The sequence below is a fragment of the Acipenser ruthenus genome, chromosome 6 (genome assembly GCF_902713425.1).
Source record: "Acipenser ruthenus chromosome 6, fAciRut3.2 maternal haplotype, whole genome shotgun sequence".
In the NCBI taxonomy this organism is placed as follows: Eukaryota; Metazoa; Chordata; class Actinopteri; order Acipenseriformes; family Acipenseridae; genus Acipenser; species Acipenser ruthenus.
Window position 1 is genome coordinate 14,445,550 of NC_081194.1, and position 19,579 is coordinate 14,465,128.

The window sequence follows — 19,579 nt, forward strand, 5'->3', positions numbered from 1 at the left end:
AACACAGGGGTGGAGGGGTACCCTGTTCTAAAATAAATAAACAATACATTTTTTAATAATAATACAAAATAAATACATTTTACAGCAGGGCTTTGCTCCTCGCCCTGTCACAGCAAGACACATAGACATTCTTAAGGATTAGAATGAAGATACGCAATCATATTTTTAATAACTGCTGTACAAAGTGGTATAACCCACTTCTTTTGCTATGGGAGGACGCTGTAGATGAGGCGTATGAGAGGAAGAAACTGCGGTATGCTCAACTAGCCACTGAAGCGGAACAGCGAGGATGGAGAGTTCGGGTTTACCCAGTGGAAGTGGGTTGTCGAGGATTTGTGGCACACTCTACAACCCGGTTTCTCAGAGACGTCGGATTCAGTGGCCAAGAGTTGCGTCGCACAGTGAAGAACTTATCTGAAGCAGCAGAGAGGAGCAGCAACTGGCTGTGGTTGAGACGGAAAGATTCTGGCTGGGGACAGGTAAGTAAGCTGGGCTGAGTTGAGTGGGGGACGGAGGGGGGTGATGCTGGGACGCCAGAATCACCGTCGAGCCCTCTTGAGGTGTCGTGGGCTAGTCGACGAAACACTGAGGATGGAAGGTGCCCACTTGAAAACCCCAGAGATGTACCCTACTTAGCTCAATCCAGACGGTTGTCATGCTGATGCGCTGGGGAGGCCGCACTTTGGTTGATCCCCGGAGCCAGCATCGCAGCCGTTGTGTGTGCTGATGCGCCAGGGAGGCAAAATAAGCTGATCCCTGGAGCCAGCATTACACTTCAGCCATTAACACCAGACAGAAGGATATCTACATCATCATATGGAAGGAAACGTAAATGGATGGAGACGCATATGGATCACATTAGTTTACTGTAAAGCTACGTCTTAGTTGGTGCTTATCTTGGCGAGAGCCGAGTTCAAATCAGCATGAAGTTTTAACATCTACTCTCGTGTAATGGAAATCTACCACACTAATTTATACTTTCTGTGTCTTTCAGTTCGGGACCGAGTGAGGTCTAAAATGGAGCGGGATATTTTGGCTGAAGTGAATCATCCATTCATAGTAAAACTTCACTATGGTAATACATGTATAGTCTACTTCTGAAATACACTAGGAATGTTTGTGGGTGCCAACTCAGGGTATTGTAGTCATTTACAAATCAATGATTTACATTAACACTACTGTACCTTAAAGCACAAACACAGTACCACAGTATAATAAAATGTAGTAAAGCATAGTACTAGCATGGGAAAGCACATATACTGCAAAAAAAAAAGGTGTAAGATGAGTAACAGCAACTCGCAATTTCGCTTGTGAATTAAAGCCTTTAGAGTATAAGACAAATACATGGACTATTCTACATTGGGGAACTGAATAAATTAAATGAAGTTTCCCAGTGCAGTGTATTGACTTATACAGACTAAGCAATTGTATTAGGCAAGGTATGAACTGTAAATAGGTAACTGAGTCACTAACCTTTCTATCATTAACATTTAGCTGCTAGCAGGATTAGATTACAGGTCCTACATTTGATATTTACAAAGAATAACACCATTTTTTTGTTTTACTGGCAAATGTTTTCAGGTTATTGTGGTTTCATTATTTGATACATTTGCATTTCTCTTTGGCATAAAGGTAGACTGGTTTTCTAGATGTGTATAAAACTGGTATTTAAACTAATTCTGTACTATACTAAAAGACGATTTTGGAATTAAAAACAATGACTCCGACTAAGGCTTGAATAACCTCTACTATGTAAACTAGTTCTGCAGCAGAAGTCATCAGCCATTATTCCTTAATGAACAAACATTTATTCAAAGTACTCAGTCCGCGATGCAATAGATTTATTATATAGAAGCATCCTGGCAGCAGTAGCCACCCAGCTTGACATAATAATGATGCTATATTTATAATTAATAAAAATACAAACTCCAATGCAAAATAAGTTATCCTGCCTGTGTCTTTGCATTAGTGTCCTAGTAGTGTCCAATACAGTTTTAAATAGTTCTACATTGTTTAGAAGGGTGTTACTTTACATTCTGAAAGTATCTGCTTGGCAGGTATTTGCTCAGTACAAAACTCTGTTGGGGGAAAAAAAGTAAAATCCCTTTTTTCAGACATGTCTGCTTAGTTCACAGATCAGGGCTGTAAGTCTTCATAGAGGGAGGAAGTCAGTGTTCATGCTGCTTACACTACCAGCAGGAAAAAAAAAAAAAAAGGAAAGCCAACTAGATATGGTTTCCGATGAAGTAGAGTCCACTGAAGATTAAGGGGATACTTTACACCATTGTCCCATTTTATTTCTTACCTGTTTAGTTTGTAATAATGACACATAATTATCTGAGTAGAAATGACACTAGAGAATCATACAGAGCCCACATAACCGGATATTCAGTAAGGCAATAAAGATTATATAAAATATCCATTTAAATTGGCAAACTTAAAACACAAAAAATAGGTTTACAGTAATAGTTTTAGCTTAAACAAAAAATCAGTTTTATCATCTGCCACTTCATCAAACTCAATTGCTGAATGAGAATACTGGATGTGAGCTATCAAAGGTAAATGGATGGATCATCAACCACTTCATTGGTGAGAGTAAGCGAGGTGAATACGGTTGAGGAGTAATTCATTCTTCTACTTAGGTAGGAAATAGACCTGATACACCTATTTACTGTCAAAACAACCAAAGTATTCGTCAAAACATGTGAAGAAAAGGTTACATTAGCTTACACTTTCAGCAATGTGCAAGGAAGCTTACTTTTTATTCTGTTTATTTGTTAATTTTTAGATTCACAATAGTAAGAGTTTCTTACATATTTGGACTCTGAAGCGCTTATTGTGTGAATTCTGTATAGTCTTGGATCTGTTATTAGGTAACTTAATGTTTCCACTTCAGCAAACTTGAAAACAAACTAAACACCATGCAATGTGAGTAACAATGATAACATGTTAACCTCTTGGCTATAATTTAAATCTTTGGCATGAACAAAATGTGTATTTTGGAAGGGGGGGTTTATCAAAGGCCCCTGAAACATGCTTGTGTTCTGCACTTTCCATGATTCTATTTTCATTTTCATGCCAGAGATCACATAATTAACATTATACTTTCTTTGTTTACTGCAGCATTTCAGACTGAAGGAAAACTGTATCTCATTTTAGATTTCCTCAGAGGTGGAGATCTGTTTACACGGCTCTCCAAAGAGGTTGGGTATTGAAATACATTTTGATGCACTTTTTTTTTTATTATTAGAATAGGGAATACATGTTTAAAACAAATTAATAAATATGGTTCAATTCACAGTATGTCTGTAAAATAATTGAATATTCTTGTTAGCTTTAGGGCAGAGGTTCTCAAAACTTTTTTGAATCATGCCCCACCTTAGTCATTTTTCTTTACTTGCAAGCAGTAGGAAGTAGAACACATGCTGTTCAATAAACATCCCGGGGACTAAATAACCAAAACTGGAATTACATTTAAGTGACCTCACTTAGCTGAACCTACATAAGCAGTGATAATCAATAAATACAGATTTTTTTTAACCTTTCACAGTACAGTAGGTTTAAAAAGGCACTAGAGACATTATCTATATATAGCTTTCAGGATCATTGCATCCTGAGTGTGCTAAAGCATTATATGCAGCACAAGGTAAAATTCCAGGTTTGAAAACGCTCAAGTTGCTCATAAACCTAAAGTGTTTACTCCCAAAAGAGATTCTGCCGATGGGGATGATTACATAAATGTATTTTCGCAGGCTGAATAGTCTTTTTATTGACTGTATAACATATGTATTTTACTTTAAGAAAAGGGGCATGTTAAATGTTAAATTTAGAGGAGAACGTTATATCACTGCTTTTTCAAACAGTGTATTGAACCTTCAGCATTTGGATTTTTAGTGGGGTGTTTCTTTAAATTCCAGCAAATCCATTCGTGTTCTGGAATCCTCATGACATCAGTCTCATCTATGAGCGGTATCTAGTACTGTCAGGGCTGCTGAATCCATCTCAGTCACCTGGGTTGCAAAGCACTGTGCTTAATCAGAGAATCAGAGAATTAAACTGAAAATTTGACATTGAAACGGGGTAAATAAAATAAACTGTTCGCAATCGCAAGGGATTGATCTTATCAACCTATAGCCAATCAGGATAAGTCACAGAAGGATTTTTAGAGCATTTTACAGCACTGAGGAAATGCATTAACTTGCATTGCCAACCTATTCTCGATTAAAAGTAAGTGGTTGATGCAGTGCTAGTGGCAGGGTGTGATTTATCAAATTTCCAGTGGGGGAAACATCTGTAGTGCACAATTTAAACAGTTAAGAGAATCACTAAGCTACTTATTTAATATACTGAATCAACCGCTAAAAAATCTTTAGGAATCACACATTTGCCAAATCTGCCATCATTCAGGATAAATGCAGTTATTTTTATGGATACGGTCATACTTGCCAACATTTGGAAACTGTTCAGGGGGACGCTGATCATATATATTATCATATAATAGACGTATCCCCCCAACTCAACACCACACGACCATCATGACAGTGAAAATAGACATGATGAAGCATTCTTACCTTTGTATAAGTTAGTGATCAGCAGATGTGTCAGCCGCACGAAGAGCACAGCGTGTGGTTTTCACTAACTCTACTGTACAGAATAATTTTTTTTTTTCTATGGGTAAATATCAGGACTCTCTTACTATGCATCGGGATGAGGGACATTTGCTAGGAAATCAGGACTGTCCCAACCATATAGGGATTGTTGGCATGTATGTACGGTATCAAAAGGCAATACCAAAAACTACCTACGTTGCAGCAACTCCAATAATGTTAAAACGCATTCATGACAAGTACTTGCATTGTTGCACATAACCTCATTGATAACTGCACAGAGTGTAACAACAATAAAGGGAACATAATACAACATCCTTATTTTTTGGCTCTAGGGCTGTTTAAAAAAAGCTACTATGGATTTTTTAGTGTCCTGTCTTCATTTCTTTTTTCTTTATTATAGTATGCACTTCCGTGACCGGGAGTTCCTAGGGGGTGGCGCACAATTGGCTGAGCGCTGCCCGGGTAGGGAGGGCTTAGGTCGGCAGGGGAATCCATGGCTCACCGTGCATCAGCGACCCCTGTGGCCGATAGGGCGCCTGTGGTTCTGCAGTGGAGCCGCCAGATCTGTGTTGTCCTCCGGCACTATAGGTCTGGTGGCATTGCTGTAGATCTGCAGTGCGAAAAATGACGGCTTGGCAGGAGCACGTTTCGGAGGACGCGTGTTCCAGCCTCCGTTTCCAGAGTTGGCGGGGGGTTGCGAGCGGTGAGCCGAGGATACAGATAATAATTGGGCACGACTAAATTAAAAAAAAAAATAAAAAAAATAACAGTCTGAAATACAGCAATTGAATGACGTTGACGTAGTTGATTTTCATTGGTTAATTTGCCTTGCTACGGTGCACACACCACTACTGTTGGATGACAATGACGGGTGAGTAGAATCCGGGCCTGATCCACTTTATACAGCCAAACTTTATGATCCGGCTCCAGTGAAACTAAACTCCATTCCTTTTCTTTCTTTTTTTTTTAAAATCATGTTAATACAATTTGCTACTGATCTTATGGTGTGAAGTCCGAGATATTTTTTTTAAGTCAATTTGTGTAAAAATGATGCAGCATACATTTATTATTTTAAATATGTTTAAAATTTCTTGAAGAAATCATTGTTAATTTAAAATCTTTTATCGGGGGAGATACATTTATACCCCCCTGGGATGACAACTGAAAGTGCAGAGCCAGGGGAAAAAAAAGCAGAGCCAGGGAAAAGCCCTCCCCCCCTCCTCCCCCTCCTCCCCCCTCACCCCCTCCTCCCCCCTCCCCCCCCCCCCTCCCCCATCAAATCGCACCCTGGCTAGTGGATTCCTTTGTTTAGTAAAATACTCTAAATAAATCCAGTTGTGACTTATCCCGACAGTCTATGTTGATGAAATCACTATGTTGATGAAATGCACGTAATAAAACTAAGTGAGTATCACGTAATACTACTGAACAAACCTACCCAACCGACCTTTAAATACCTTTATTGATCAAACAGGTTTTTTTTCAACTGTTTGACACAACGTTACAAGGTTCATCACAGTTATAATTAAACATAATTACAATGTACATTTTTCTGTAGATTCTTTCTGGCTTTAACAAAGTTGGGAGGTTATGTTGTAACAATGAATCTTGATAAATCTTGTATCATTGTGTCAAACAGTTTAACTGAGTTCATTCTAGTACCTATTTATACAGTTGGGTTTTTACTGGAGCCAAAACATATTTCGGACCTGTTGCCATCCCACAATTTGTATGCTAATTATAATTTTTACCACCTGTATTTTTTGCTTCTAATTAATTAGTAAATAGGACGTGACTCTTTGGGAAATACCAAGCACAGTCATCTTAATTTTCCTCCCACAATTCTGGCCAAATTACCACTGCTTAGTAAATGAGGCTCTCTGTCTCCAATAGCAACCAGAGAATAATGCTAGAATTGAACTGGCCTGTTAAATGTAGATTTAAAAGCATTTTCAGACTGTGTTAAGTGAGAATTATAATTCAGCTTGAAAAAAAAACACATTTGCTAATTCTCTAGTGCATCCCTGAGTGTCATCCTCTGCTTTTTCACAGAATTAGGATTCAGGTAATGACCTGCTGATTAAAAGGGTCAACGCTCCCACACGTGTGATGAGTCACTCTGTCAGCGTTGTATCAATTGTGAAAAGAAAAATCTATGAAAAACGTAAAAACCCTCTGTCTACTTAACTCTTGGTTAAAGCCTGTGTGATACAGTCTGTATATTCATAAGAAATGTTATAAACAATTTGGCTTGGAAAACATGATTACTTAAAGATAAATATGATACAAGTTTTTCACATTGAGACTAATTATTTATTATCGTATGTTATGAATTCCAACCCATGTTTTCATGAAGCTTTCATTTTTGTTACAAAAACTGAAGTGTTGAGTCATTAAAAATGGTGAGAATTCCTCGCAAGATATATAAAGCCAATCTTATGAGGTTCTGGTTTAATGTTTGATTTTGACTTAAATTTAATACAGATGGAAAAGCACTTACGTGACTTATCTACTTCTGCATAGGTCATGTTCACAGAAGAAGATGTCAAGTTCTATTTAGCTGAGCTGGCCTTGGCTTTAGACCACCTCCACAGTCTTGGAATTATATACAGGGATCTGAAGCCTGAAAAGTAAGGACTTGTGAAGAATGTCTGTGTTTAAAATCAATTACTGTCCTTGGTGTAAACATCTGAATTGTTGTTTATGCTTTCAATAGAGGTTGAGCCATAGTAAGGTTTCAATCAGATATCTGTGCACCGTAGAATCTAAAATCTGCAAAACAGTCAAAAATGTGTGGATGCTGGTATTTGCTTTAGCTTAAAGATGAAACCTAAACAAATAAAATATGCCAATTTCTAATCACTATATGTATATGTGACAAGATAAAAAGAGGATACAACACAGAGTACTGTAGTTATTCTAGCCAAATAACCAACAAACTTGAGTAGGTTATTTCAGGCCATCCTCAATGAGTTGTACAATGCTAGATCTCTCAACACTTGTATTATTATTATTATTATTATTATTATTATTATTATTATTATTATTATTATTATTATTATTATTATTATTTATTTATTTATTTATTTATTTATTTATTTATTTATTTATTTATTTAACTGGCCCTCACTTTACATTTTGTTGTATATAGTATATTGTATTTAAGTATTCTATATTTCCTGAAACATTAACCCATTCTAATTAAGGAAGGAAACGCAAATGTACAGAGACACAGATGGATCACATTAGTTTACGGTAAAGCTACATCTTAGCTGGTGCTTATCTTGGCAAGAGCCAAGTTCAAATCAGCATGAAGTTTTAACATCTACTCTCGTGTAATGGAAATCAGGGTAAAGGCCTTAAATGTAATGTTTGGAAGTATATCAATTTTAAGAAATGACAAATGGATCTCTGAAAATGAGATCCTTTTATTTACTATTCCAGATTCTTAAAATAGAACAGTTACTTGGTTTACACTTAAATACACATGCATGAGAAGCTGAAATATCAGTCTGGCATTTTTGCTTTTGTCCTCTTGGTTTTGCAGAAGAAGAAAATAAAATGTGATATTCCACTTTATAAAAAAAAAAAAAACACTTTTTATATAAAAATAAATAACAAACCAACTGTAACCCTTACTGTTAATCCCAAAAGGAAACCCAAAATGTTCAGCAAAAGAGTAGTCTAATACACCACAGTGTCACAGCAGAAAAGATAAATAAGACACATAGTTTAAATACCAGCTCCAAATGACAGGAGTTTATAAGGTCAGGTCCTATCATCCAGTGTATAGTGCATAGTTTACAGGTTATATAGGGTTGTTAAAGTATGTCGCTTTAACTGCAGATGTGGAATAACAATGATGTCTAAATTAAAGAATGCCTTTCACCAAGAGGTGTATGTTCTTGGAAAAATGCTGCATTCTGCAGTTTATTTTAATGTTGTCCTCTAGAAAAATGTACAGCATTAAGCAGTTAGTAGGCATCAGTTACATGGCCTGTGGTGGTAGTCTTAGCACTGTGTTGTCCATCACGATTTGGTTCCCCCACCTGGTTTCATTGCTCTATAGTGAACAATTAACAGATGTATTGTGTCCTACTGATGTTTTAACCACCCTGTATTCGTCAGCGATACAGTTTAATTTCTTAAAAAGTTGTAATAGGAAATCAATACCTGTCTAGGAAGTAAAATTTCACCAGTTCTAGTTTCCATTCAGGGAACTTAAAACTGTGCATAACTAGAAAGGGGTTTACCAATGTGTGCTCAGAAACAATTATGCTTATAGATGTATTAATAGGCAGTGGGTAGGTGTTTTTGGTCTTTTGGGGCACCGCTTTGTTATAACAGTCTACAATTGTGTGTGTGTATTATTGCCCCACAATTATGAAGATGATTACACATTTTTAAATCAATATAAGAAGTCCTGAGAAACAAATATCCAACAAAAGTATACTTTCATGTAGAATAACAATGCACTGCACATTCTAATACAGCATTGTTTATCATTGCAGCATCCTTTTAGATGAAGAGGGCCACATCAAGATAACAGGTAAGTTATTGATTGTTTAAAGAGTGCTGTGCATGGGGCTGTAGAATCCAATGTTCTAGCTTCATCCATCATGTTTGACGTTTGATGAGATTTCTGCTGTAATGTGTTGCCTTTCCCATCATTCAGACTTCGGTCTCAGCAAGGAGGCAATAGACCATGACAAGAGAGCCTACTCTTTCTGTGGGACGATAGAATACATGGCCCCAGAGGTTGTCAACAGAAGAGGACACACGCAAAGTGCAGACTGGTGGTCATTTGGTGTTCTAATGGTACATCGTAATATTATATATTTTTAATTATAATCCTGAAAATGTAGATCAAATATAACTATAAAGTATATAAGATGCATGGTATACAACAACAAAAACAAGATTTTATTGAAATACTGTAGTTAATTCATTTGTTACATACTCTCTGTGTAAAAAACAAAGAAACAAAACAAATACAGTATATACACAAAAAGAAGCCGTGTTTGTCATTGTATTTGACTCATCAACATTTTGGATTTTGTTCAAGTTTATAACCTGTCATAGATTCATTTATGATTTTAAAAAGTGAAGGTGGAGAAATTGTATTCCTGTCACGGAAGAAGAATGAACAACCCAGGGATCCTGGAGTCTGAATGCAAATGATGTATCCGTGATACTCTCTGGCAGGCAAACTAATAACAGCTGTGCATTTGCGAAGAAAATGCATTTACTAATTTAAATTAATCATACATTAAAAACAATCCCTGTTTGGACCAAACGTTACGTGATGCCTGTGTTATGGCATTAAAGCCAAACATGAACGGAAAATTAGAAATGAAAGATAAGCTGGATATTTGATATAGATCAAAACCAGATAACAGGGTAATATATTAACACGAATATATCTTATGCTTAAGTAACAATGTCTGCAATTACTGGAATGTAGTAATTATACTGACATGTTTAGAAAACACCAGTGTCAAATGTCAAAGCAATGTTTGGAATTGGGTTGTCACAGGACTTGTCATCCCTGCACAGCGTATTCTCTCTTGCTTTCAACATAAACACATACCCATTACCATTGAAATGTGGAAGAATTTAGAAGAAAGAAAATGCATGAATAAATGTTACAATTACAAACAGCAATTTTTGAAAAGGCTTTTTTGTATTTACATATGTACGTATGTATGTATTGTTTTAATTTAGATGCCAGTTCCATGAGGATATTATGCATATTGTGTGGTTATAAAACTCATGAAACACTACGCAATTTTCAAGAAACTGGTTCTAAGAGACCATTTTCAGTAAATGAATACAATAAGCAACACATGGAAAACATGTTGATTGAAATGCCACAGACAGCTAAATTAACAGTTGCAACTTGAAAGTTGGGCCTTTTGTAGTCAGTATGTAACATTGAACTGTGTGGAAGAAAAAAACTACTTTATTTAAATAATACCCTGCTACCAATTCTGTTGTTCATTGTATGCTGTATTAATGATGAAACCTTTCATCAAGACACATGTATTAAGGTTAACACATAGAAGGCATTATTATATATCAGGACTTTATATTGTCACTTTAGTCTAGAAATGTCACCAAAGGCATGTGAGAAACATGGTGAAGGGCATGATAATGCAACAGTATTACCATCTTCTCTTCTTCTCTAGTTTGAAATGCTAACAGGGTCACTGCCTTTCCAAGGCAAAGACAGAAAGGAAACAATGGCACTAATACTGAAGTAAGTATGATAAAAAGAAAAAAAAAGTTATAGCATACTGTATATAGATGCATGGGTAGAGAAGTACAGGAGTTTTAACAAATATAATAATATTTGGCCATAATACAGAAATATAATTGAGGAAATCATATATATATATATATATATATATATATATATATATATATATATATATATATATATATATATATTTAGCTCAAAGAGACAGCTGCCCAACGTTTCAATATGTTGTACATATCTTGTGTGTGTGTGAAATAAATTATTGTTTATTCATTTCAACCTTTTGTGTAAACAAAACCTTTTCATGTTTTTCATTTTTGTACACTGCAGTTATACCTTTCAAACCTATATATACAGCTATGGCCAAAAGTTTTTGATCACCCTATAGAATTAACTAATTTTAACGTGGAATGAAGCCTGCTGAATAATGTTACATAAACATATTGAATTACATACCACTTTGTTGTTTTCCATATACTTAATGAAAAAATGGCAAATTGAAAGATGTGACATTTCAAACCTAACATGAAATGCTGTACTACTATTATGGCAATATAATATAGTAGTTGCTTTGATCACATGATGTTAAATCAAATATAAAAATTATGTTTATATATATATATATATATATATATATATATATATATATATATATATATATATATATATAAATGATGTCTTAATCCTAAAATTCTAGGTGGTGCAAAACTTTTGACATATGTGTTTGGAAGGTATAACTGCAGTGTACAAAAATGAACATGTTTTTATGATTTACACAAAAGGTTTAAATGATTTTTATTTCAGGACGTTTCAGATAAAAGCCCTTCTTCAGTTGTATAGGGTTAACATACCAAAACGTTGGGAAGTTGGGAGCAGTACAGGATTTATTTATGTTGGGATCCAGTTACAGTATATGCCTTCTTTACAAATCGTAAATCACTAACAGGCCAGTAAATTCATTGCCGTTCAATTCAGTTACTTGCACACTAATGCTTTATGAAACTGACCATTTAAATCATACAGTACTATTTCTTTTCAGAGCAAAACTTGGCATGCCGCAGTTTTTAAGCCGAGATGTTCAAGGTTTGCTGCGTGCACTTTTTAAGAGAAATCCTACCAACAGATTAGGTATGTACCTATGTTTGTGTGGAATGTACTGTAAAATATGTTTTTGTTACAAGCTGTAAACAACATTTTTCAGGACCTCCTGCTATATATATATATATATATATATATATATATATATATATATATATATATATACACACATACTGTATATAACACATATAGCACATATAGAAGCCTAGCCAAGAAAACATCTACCATATTAAGAGGACACTGCAAATGTCCCTGTGAGACTAGCTGTCTCCTTACCTTGAACAGCATCCTATTTAAGCTAATTCCATTATACAAGAGGAAGGGGAACTGTTCCCAGTATTGCACATGATCAAGTGGTCCACCAACCACAGTTATAGTTTTAGTGTTATGATGAAGGTTGTCAGTGGGATCCTAAATGTGATTCTAAGGTTTCTAAATTACAGCAGATGTTAAATTATGACACAGGGACATGTTTTCTAATATTCTTTTACAAGTAGAAAATGCATAATTAATGCTACAATATGGGGGAAAAAAAACAACAACTTGTGCTTTAAGTGCCTTGAATTATATTACTTTTTTTGGTTCATTTTTTAAAATTAACAGGAAAACACTTATGTTCAATGTATCTTATCGTGATAATTTTTTTGTTTAGTCTTAAGGTCACCACACATCGGAAGCGATGTGATTTGTCCTGCGATAAAATGATACTTTCACTGCGACACTACCTTTCACACCAGTGGCGACAGGCGCGTGCGATGTGATAGACATAATAGCTTTTCAGAATACTTATTTCAGTAAAGGTAAACGAATCATACACACCAGCTATATCCAGCTCCCTGGAAATGGACTGCCAGATGCTCATTGCCATGTCTTTGATATTGCAAGACTTATCCTTTCTTCTGCCGTTGTTTACTGAAGGCGTACAAGAGAAGCTGTTCCTCATTGGTCAGTTCCTTAGTTGCCACGAAACAAAATATAAAAAATATACACCGATCCTTCTTTATTCACATCACTTCAGTGTCGCCTGTCACATCGCAGGCAGTCTGAACGGCTCGTTTTAAAAATACACTTTTTATGTTTTTTGTCGTGGTGCAGTGTGTCGTATGACACATTCGCTTGTCGCATAGCGTCCTGTGTGTATAAACATGTAAGCAGAATGTGGAGCCTGTTCTCAGTGTGCAAGGAATACATTCGCTTTAAGGATAAAGAGCTCCAGTAGCAGCATTAAATAATAATAGACATAAGCTTCCTCTTGAGAGGCCCGTTCCACTTCTCAGTTGCCGCTAAAGAGCTACAGGCACTAATTATACCATAGCTGAGGCACAGATGAGGCTGAACAAGAATTACAGATGTAATCTCCTGCAGCTAAAGTGTAAATCAAAATCTGTATGTAATAAGTATATAGGTGAGTCATGCTTCCAAAAATAGAATTCAGCGCCCCCATTTGCCCCAAGGAAGGGGAGCAGCTTCCCTACTGTAGCTAAAACTGTGTAAACAAACTGGACTATATAAAGTAGAGTGCAAAACAAACTTTTAAGTTAACTTAAGTGACACTGCAGCATTTATGGAGGGATACATTCTTAATTACATCTTTATTTAAATGATTCCTCACATTATACACAACTCGATGAGTACATTTCTTTTTTTTTTTCTTTTTTTTTATATTTTAGGTGCTGGGCCTGATGGAGTAGAAGAGATTAAGAGGCACCCTTTCTTTGCACCAATAGACTGGAATGTGAGTATTGGACTGGACTGTAATTCTTACTGATTACCACTTTAAAAAAATAAAAAATAAATACTCCACAAAAGTATTACGTTTTTTGTTGTTGTTTTAAAACATAAAAGATATGCATTTATAACAGACATATTATTTTAGGGAGTCCTTGCACACGTCATACCTGTGGCATTTCAGTGTTTGCCAGTCAGGGGTCTATTAACACCATTTAATCCTGATTGGTATATTCACATATAATTAGGCTAGACACATGCCACAGATATACACACATTGAGAACCTGGAAATACTCTCCTGATACACACACACACACACACACACACACACACACACACAAAAATCACCCCGTCAGACCTTGTTAAAATGTTATTGTAACAGTAAGAAGTGAGCAGTTTACTGTTGAGATCTGAATCGAGTTCAATCTTTTAAGCATAGAATGTGGGCTCGATTTCTTTGTTGCTCCTTGTTAGCTGTGTTCTCTGTGACTTCTTTATACCCTGATCCTACAGTCTTACCCTCACTCACACTGTTGTACACTAAGCATAGTTTTAATTTACCAGTAACACTTAATAATGGTCGGAAATTCCTCACATGGTGTAAAAACGATGTGAGATGTACAGCCTTTCTAAATCAATACATTTTTATTAACCACTTTACGTGACAGATTTCCCAAAGACTTTATTTTGGAGCCATTTTTAGAAAAAGGAAATTGATTTCAACTCAAGTGTAATGCAGCTGTCCAGTTGATTGGATGCATTTGAAAAATGATTTGAATCAGCCTTACTTCATCTCTGATGAAAAACAATTTAAATAACATGTCACTTTATTCAGACTGTTGCTTGACTTTGTGTGACTGTAGATCAGTAAATATTTTCTAAAGGACACGTGGATTAAGTACACCGTAGGAATCTTATCAAATTGAGTGGGATGAAGACACAACTACACCATTCCTATTACAGATATAGTTGTGGAGTAAATATGTTTAATGACATATTTGCATAACAATGCTACTGTGAATCCTTACACAGACCACTCTTGTGGTTTATAGTGTCTCATTGAGGGGTTTTGCATTTAGCCAAAACAAATATTTATTATTTTATTTTGACCTTTTAAATCAATGTTAAATCTTGATTTAAAAAATGAATCTGGACCTTTTAAATAAATTAACAGTAAGAACATCAATTTCTTACACCAGCATTTGGGAGCAGGGCAGGGGTGATAAAGAACTGCACAGAGGTGGACACGTTAAACAAGGTTAGGGTTAGGGTTAGTGTTAACAAAAACTAAAGTGAACATAAGTATTATTATTATTATTATTATTATTATTATTATTATTATTATTAGTAGTAGTAGTAGTAGTAGTATTATTATTATTTATGATAGAAATTTGAATTAAAAGTAAATTATCAAAATGTTTTTTCCCTCCTTTTTTACCCTCCCCCCCCCCCCCCAAAGAAATTATATAGGATAGAAATCAAGCCCCCATTTAAACCAGCTGTTGGCAGACCTGAAGACACCTTTCACTTTGATCCAGAATTCACATCACGAACACCAACTGGTGAGTTTTGTGCTTGAAGATCAGTTTCTATTGATGCAGCTTTGATACAACCCCTTTTTTCCTTTTGACTCAATGATTTGACAATGATTTAGATGTACAGTTATAGTCTTGAAGAGGTAAACACATACAACTCTGTAAAACCTCTGTGTGCAACTCTCAGGGTTCATTTCAGAAGCTTTAGGCTATGATTATTACTAAATCCATGTGATCAAATGGAATCCAGTGACAAACTGGCAATCACAAGGCATGACTTGGCTTTGTACTTCTGTGTGGGTCAGCAATTCAACTACAGATTGCAAAACAGAGCACTTGAGTAAGCAGAAAATTGGTTTCTTTCAGTTTAAGGTTACATACATTTGTACAGGACAAAAGAGCAACAGAAGCCATAATTTAATCAGCAAAAAAAAAAAAAGTCAAAATAGCTTACATAGAAAATAAGTTTGAGAATGCAAAAAGGCCTTTTGTCCCATCAAGACTCATCCCTTGTTAGAACACCATTTTCCCCACTGTGGGGATCTCATTTAAATGCACAGAATCTAGCTTATTAATCTAAATTATTTTTTTAAATGTTCCCAGTGTTTAAGATCCTGCCACGTCACCTGGTGTGCAATGCTATGCATGTATACCTACCTGTGTGTTATGCAACACATTCTGCTTCTTCAGGAGTTCTATAATATCTGCTACTACTTGTAAATAGACGCATCAGGCAAGTAAGGGCTTTCTGCATCGAAAAATAAAACAAAACAAGTATGGGTACGTATGGCATCATATGGCACAAGAATTAGGTCTTTCTTTTTGGTACAAAAGGGTACTAGAGGTACTAGAACATAATTCTATTTAGTGTGTCAATCATAACCTGCTTTTTTTATTACCCTTGTATCAATGAACGTACCTCTCTGCCCATAGTTTTCATTTCCGAGGCTTTCAACCTAGATTACTGCTGATTCCATGTAATGAAAAAGGGATCAGAGATAGTATGGATTAGAAAGAGCCTTTCAAGGACAATGGCAGAAATTAGGTATCAAGTTTTGAATTTTCTAAAGGCACAACAATAAAAGCATCTTTCAAGAATAAATCTGTATTGGATTAAAGACAGAATTGCACTGTATATTGCTGCATGCGATTCTGCAGTGCTGTTTGCAAGTCAAATACGATACCACTTCACATTACATATCTCTAATTATTGTGTATTACATGTAGCTACTTAGTAAATATATGTGTACTAACACATAATTACAATGTTATTATACATAGTTACAATGTACTTAATGCTTTTGCACAATATATGTAAGTACACAATTGTATCAAAAAGGGGTTAGGCTAGAGTTAGGCTTAGAGTTAGGGTTAAGCTTAGAGTTAGGTTTAGAGTTAAGGTTATATCATGCAAAAAAAATACACATTAAGTACATAACAAAGTCACAGACTCCGGTTCCCCCAACTCGCACACAAGAAATGCATTAAATATTTTTAGTGCATTGGAGCCAGGTTTTGTTACATTAGGACAAAATAAAAGCCATAACTCCAAAACAGTAAACAGTGTGCCCTGTCAGGCCATGTTAATAGTAAATTGTATACTTCTACTTGTCCCTTGAAATGTGTATTAACGAGAATTGACTGTCCACCTGGAAGTATCACTTGCTAGTGCAGCACCATATTTTACATATATTTTAATAAATAAATAATTTTTTATTCACATAGTACACCAATGTGTACAATGCAGCAGTGTGATTTATTTTGTGTTACTGGTAGCCTACAGGCTAAAGTAAAAAAGTAAAAGTATTCATTTGATTTTACTATTGTACTGTATAGGCCTACTGTACAGATTTATATTTTTGTTTATAATGTAATGTGTAGCCTACACAAAACACATTAGTGTTATTTCAGTGCAGTGATTTATACATTTTTAATGTATGTGTGTGTGATTTTATTGTACACCTCCTTATGTCATGCAAACATGTCCGGTATGAAAAGCTTTTTGAAAGAAACACATTTTTTTATTTGGGGGTGAAGGTGGGGGCCCACTATAGAATCTGATGGGATTAAACTGACTTTCATTATTTATTCGAAAAAATATTGCACAACTCTCTCAATGTTAGAGATCTCGCTAAGAGGACGCAACAAATATTAAAATTATTATATTGTGCTTCTTTTCGTAAACATAGTTTCTCTTAGCACATATTGGCGCAACAAAAATGCAAATTGTGGTATGTTTACGCTGCGACTGGCCCATTTTACGTGTTTCAGGTCAGAATAGGTTTTGCCAAACCTGCTCACTGTTAGAACAACAATAAGCAATTGTATTGGTATATTACCCCAAGGAAAATGTTATGTCAGTTATTAATGCATGCATATTCAATTCTTAATTTGTATTTGTCTGGAGGGGTCTCTCTCGAGGTTAAAGACTTGCACATCGCCCCCCCCCCATGGCACAGAGCAGAACTGCTCTGTCATTTTAATATTAAAACAAAAGTGTGAATCAACCTTTTAGACTGGTATATACTCTTTATGAGAAGAAATGTAATTGGATCATTTAAATTATAGATATTCAAAGATGGAACAGATTCAGCAGTGTGCTAAAGTGTGGGACACTTGAAAAAGCACAACATTAAACATTACCTGATACAGCACAGAAAATAAAGACTGATGTTCTTCTCTGAGTGCAGGGCTTGACTGTGATAAATGGGTAACACTTTATTTCATTTGGACACTAGGTAGTATTCATAACACATTCATCAAGTTACATTACACTGTATTATGAATGTATATGTATAATACTTCAGTGTCACTTTGAAAACCTATGTAACAAACATGTAAGTATTCATAGTACTTGTTATAAAACAAATGTACATTTCTGTGAATCACTTTTACTGTAAATATTGAGATTCATTACAGTACATCGTTGAATTTGCAACATTATAATAACAAATACTTAGATGCAAGTCATGTCAGTTTACAAAGGGAGAAGTAATCGAAGTTTTTTAATATATTTGTATAGTGCTGTTCTTACATATTTCTTTTACTGTACCATTGTAAAAAACTAAACAAAAGAAAAAAAATGCCATTGAATCACTCTTCAAAAAACCTGAAATGGTTTTAAAGGTTATTAGAGGTAACAAATTACTGACCTTCTCTAAGTCATTTTACATTTTTGCATATATATATATATATACTGCTGCCAATTTTTATTAAATCATTTTCTCCATAGACTCCCCTGGCCCCCCACCAGGTGTCAATGATCACCAGCTTTTCAGAGGATTCAGTTTTGTTGCTACAAACCTTGGACAAGAGCAAACGCTGAGGGATAGCCACCAGAGTGTAGTCCCCCCCATTGTACAGGTACATTAGGGCTGCAGCTACTTGTTGACAACTACCGTGGGTGGTTGGTGGGACAGTTAAAAATAGTTTTGTACATTTTGATCTCCCACTTTTTTTAACCTATCCTTTTTCTACAGTTTTCTGTTTTTTGTTTTTTTTTTAAATGCATATCCTTCACCTTTAGATATTTAAATAGATTGGTAGATTGCGATCACTCAGTTGGTTAGCATTCACTTATCTTGATGCAGTCTGAAGGAGTAATCATCCATATAATGTAAACACATTGTAACATGTATGTCAAGGTACATTTTTGGTTTTCACTGTGTTCAGGTAATAAAAATGTACAGAGGAACCCCTACTAGTTTGTATTGTTGTAAAATATTAGACTGCAAACTGGAACAGTGGAAGAAATTATTGCAGTTATCTTCTACTTTTTTTGGCAGTCTTTCAGCTGAGTTGGTGTTTTGTTTCAGTTAAGAAATGTCAGTTCTGCATCTTTTATCTGTAGTTATATTAACCCTAAATGAACCAGTTTAATTAAAAGCATGATAAGTTGTTGTTGTGATATATTTTGATAGGAACAGTTGGAATATGTATGTACTGCAGAGACTACTATGTTGATGTCATAATTTAATCGTTTTTTGTTTCTTGGTTTGGCTTAGTAATTGATTTGGTCACTGGTTTTCTAACGGGGGGGGGGGGGGGAGGGGGGGGCATGAACGTGATTGTTACAAGTCACCTATACCTCTCTTCAGTCAAAACATTTCATTTTCCCATTTACTGTAGGGACTGCACGGGAACAATATTCATTTTAGAGATGGCTATGAAATCAAGGAAGATGTTGGCATTGGAGCCTATTCAGTGTGTAAACGATGTGTTCACAGATCTACTGGAGTGGAGTATGCTGTCAAGGTCAGTGCAGTTTTCACTTGATCTCATATCATTATTAATGGTTTTACAAAATCAAATCCTGCCCTTCACTTCCAGAGATGTGTACATGTAGGTG

General features: G+C 35.5%; 1 protein-coding gene across 3 annotated transcripts in view; it reads left to right on the forward strand.

The window, feature by feature from the left end:
• The window catches only part of LOC117410726 (ribosomal protein S6 kinase alpha-2-like), a 59,334-nt gene that overhangs the window by 31,165 nt on the left and 8,590 nt on the right, over nt 1-19,579 (forward strand). For all 3 annotated transcript variants that reach the window (XM_059025049.1, XM_059025050.1, XM_034017490.3), the window contains exons 4-14: nt 995-1,075; nt 3,124-3,203; nt 7,134-7,240; nt 9,122-9,159; nt 9,286-9,428; nt 10,799-10,869; nt 11,909-11,997; nt 13,638-13,702; nt 15,156-15,258; nt 18,464-18,594; nt 19,360-19,485. In XM_059025049.1, coding sequence (XP_058881032.1) covers nt 995-1,075; nt 3,124-3,203; nt 7,134-7,240; nt 9,122-9,159; nt 9,286-9,428; nt 10,799-10,869; nt 11,909-11,997; nt 13,638-13,702; nt 15,156-15,258; nt 18,464-18,594; nt 19,360-19,485 — 1,034 coding nt within the window. The remainder of the gene's footprint in view (nt 1-994; nt 1,076-3,123; nt 3,204-7,133; nt 7,241-9,121; nt 9,160-9,285; nt 9,429-10,798; nt 10,870-11,908; nt 11,998-13,637; nt 13,703-15,155; nt 15,259-18,463; nt 18,595-19,359; nt 19,486-19,579) is intronic.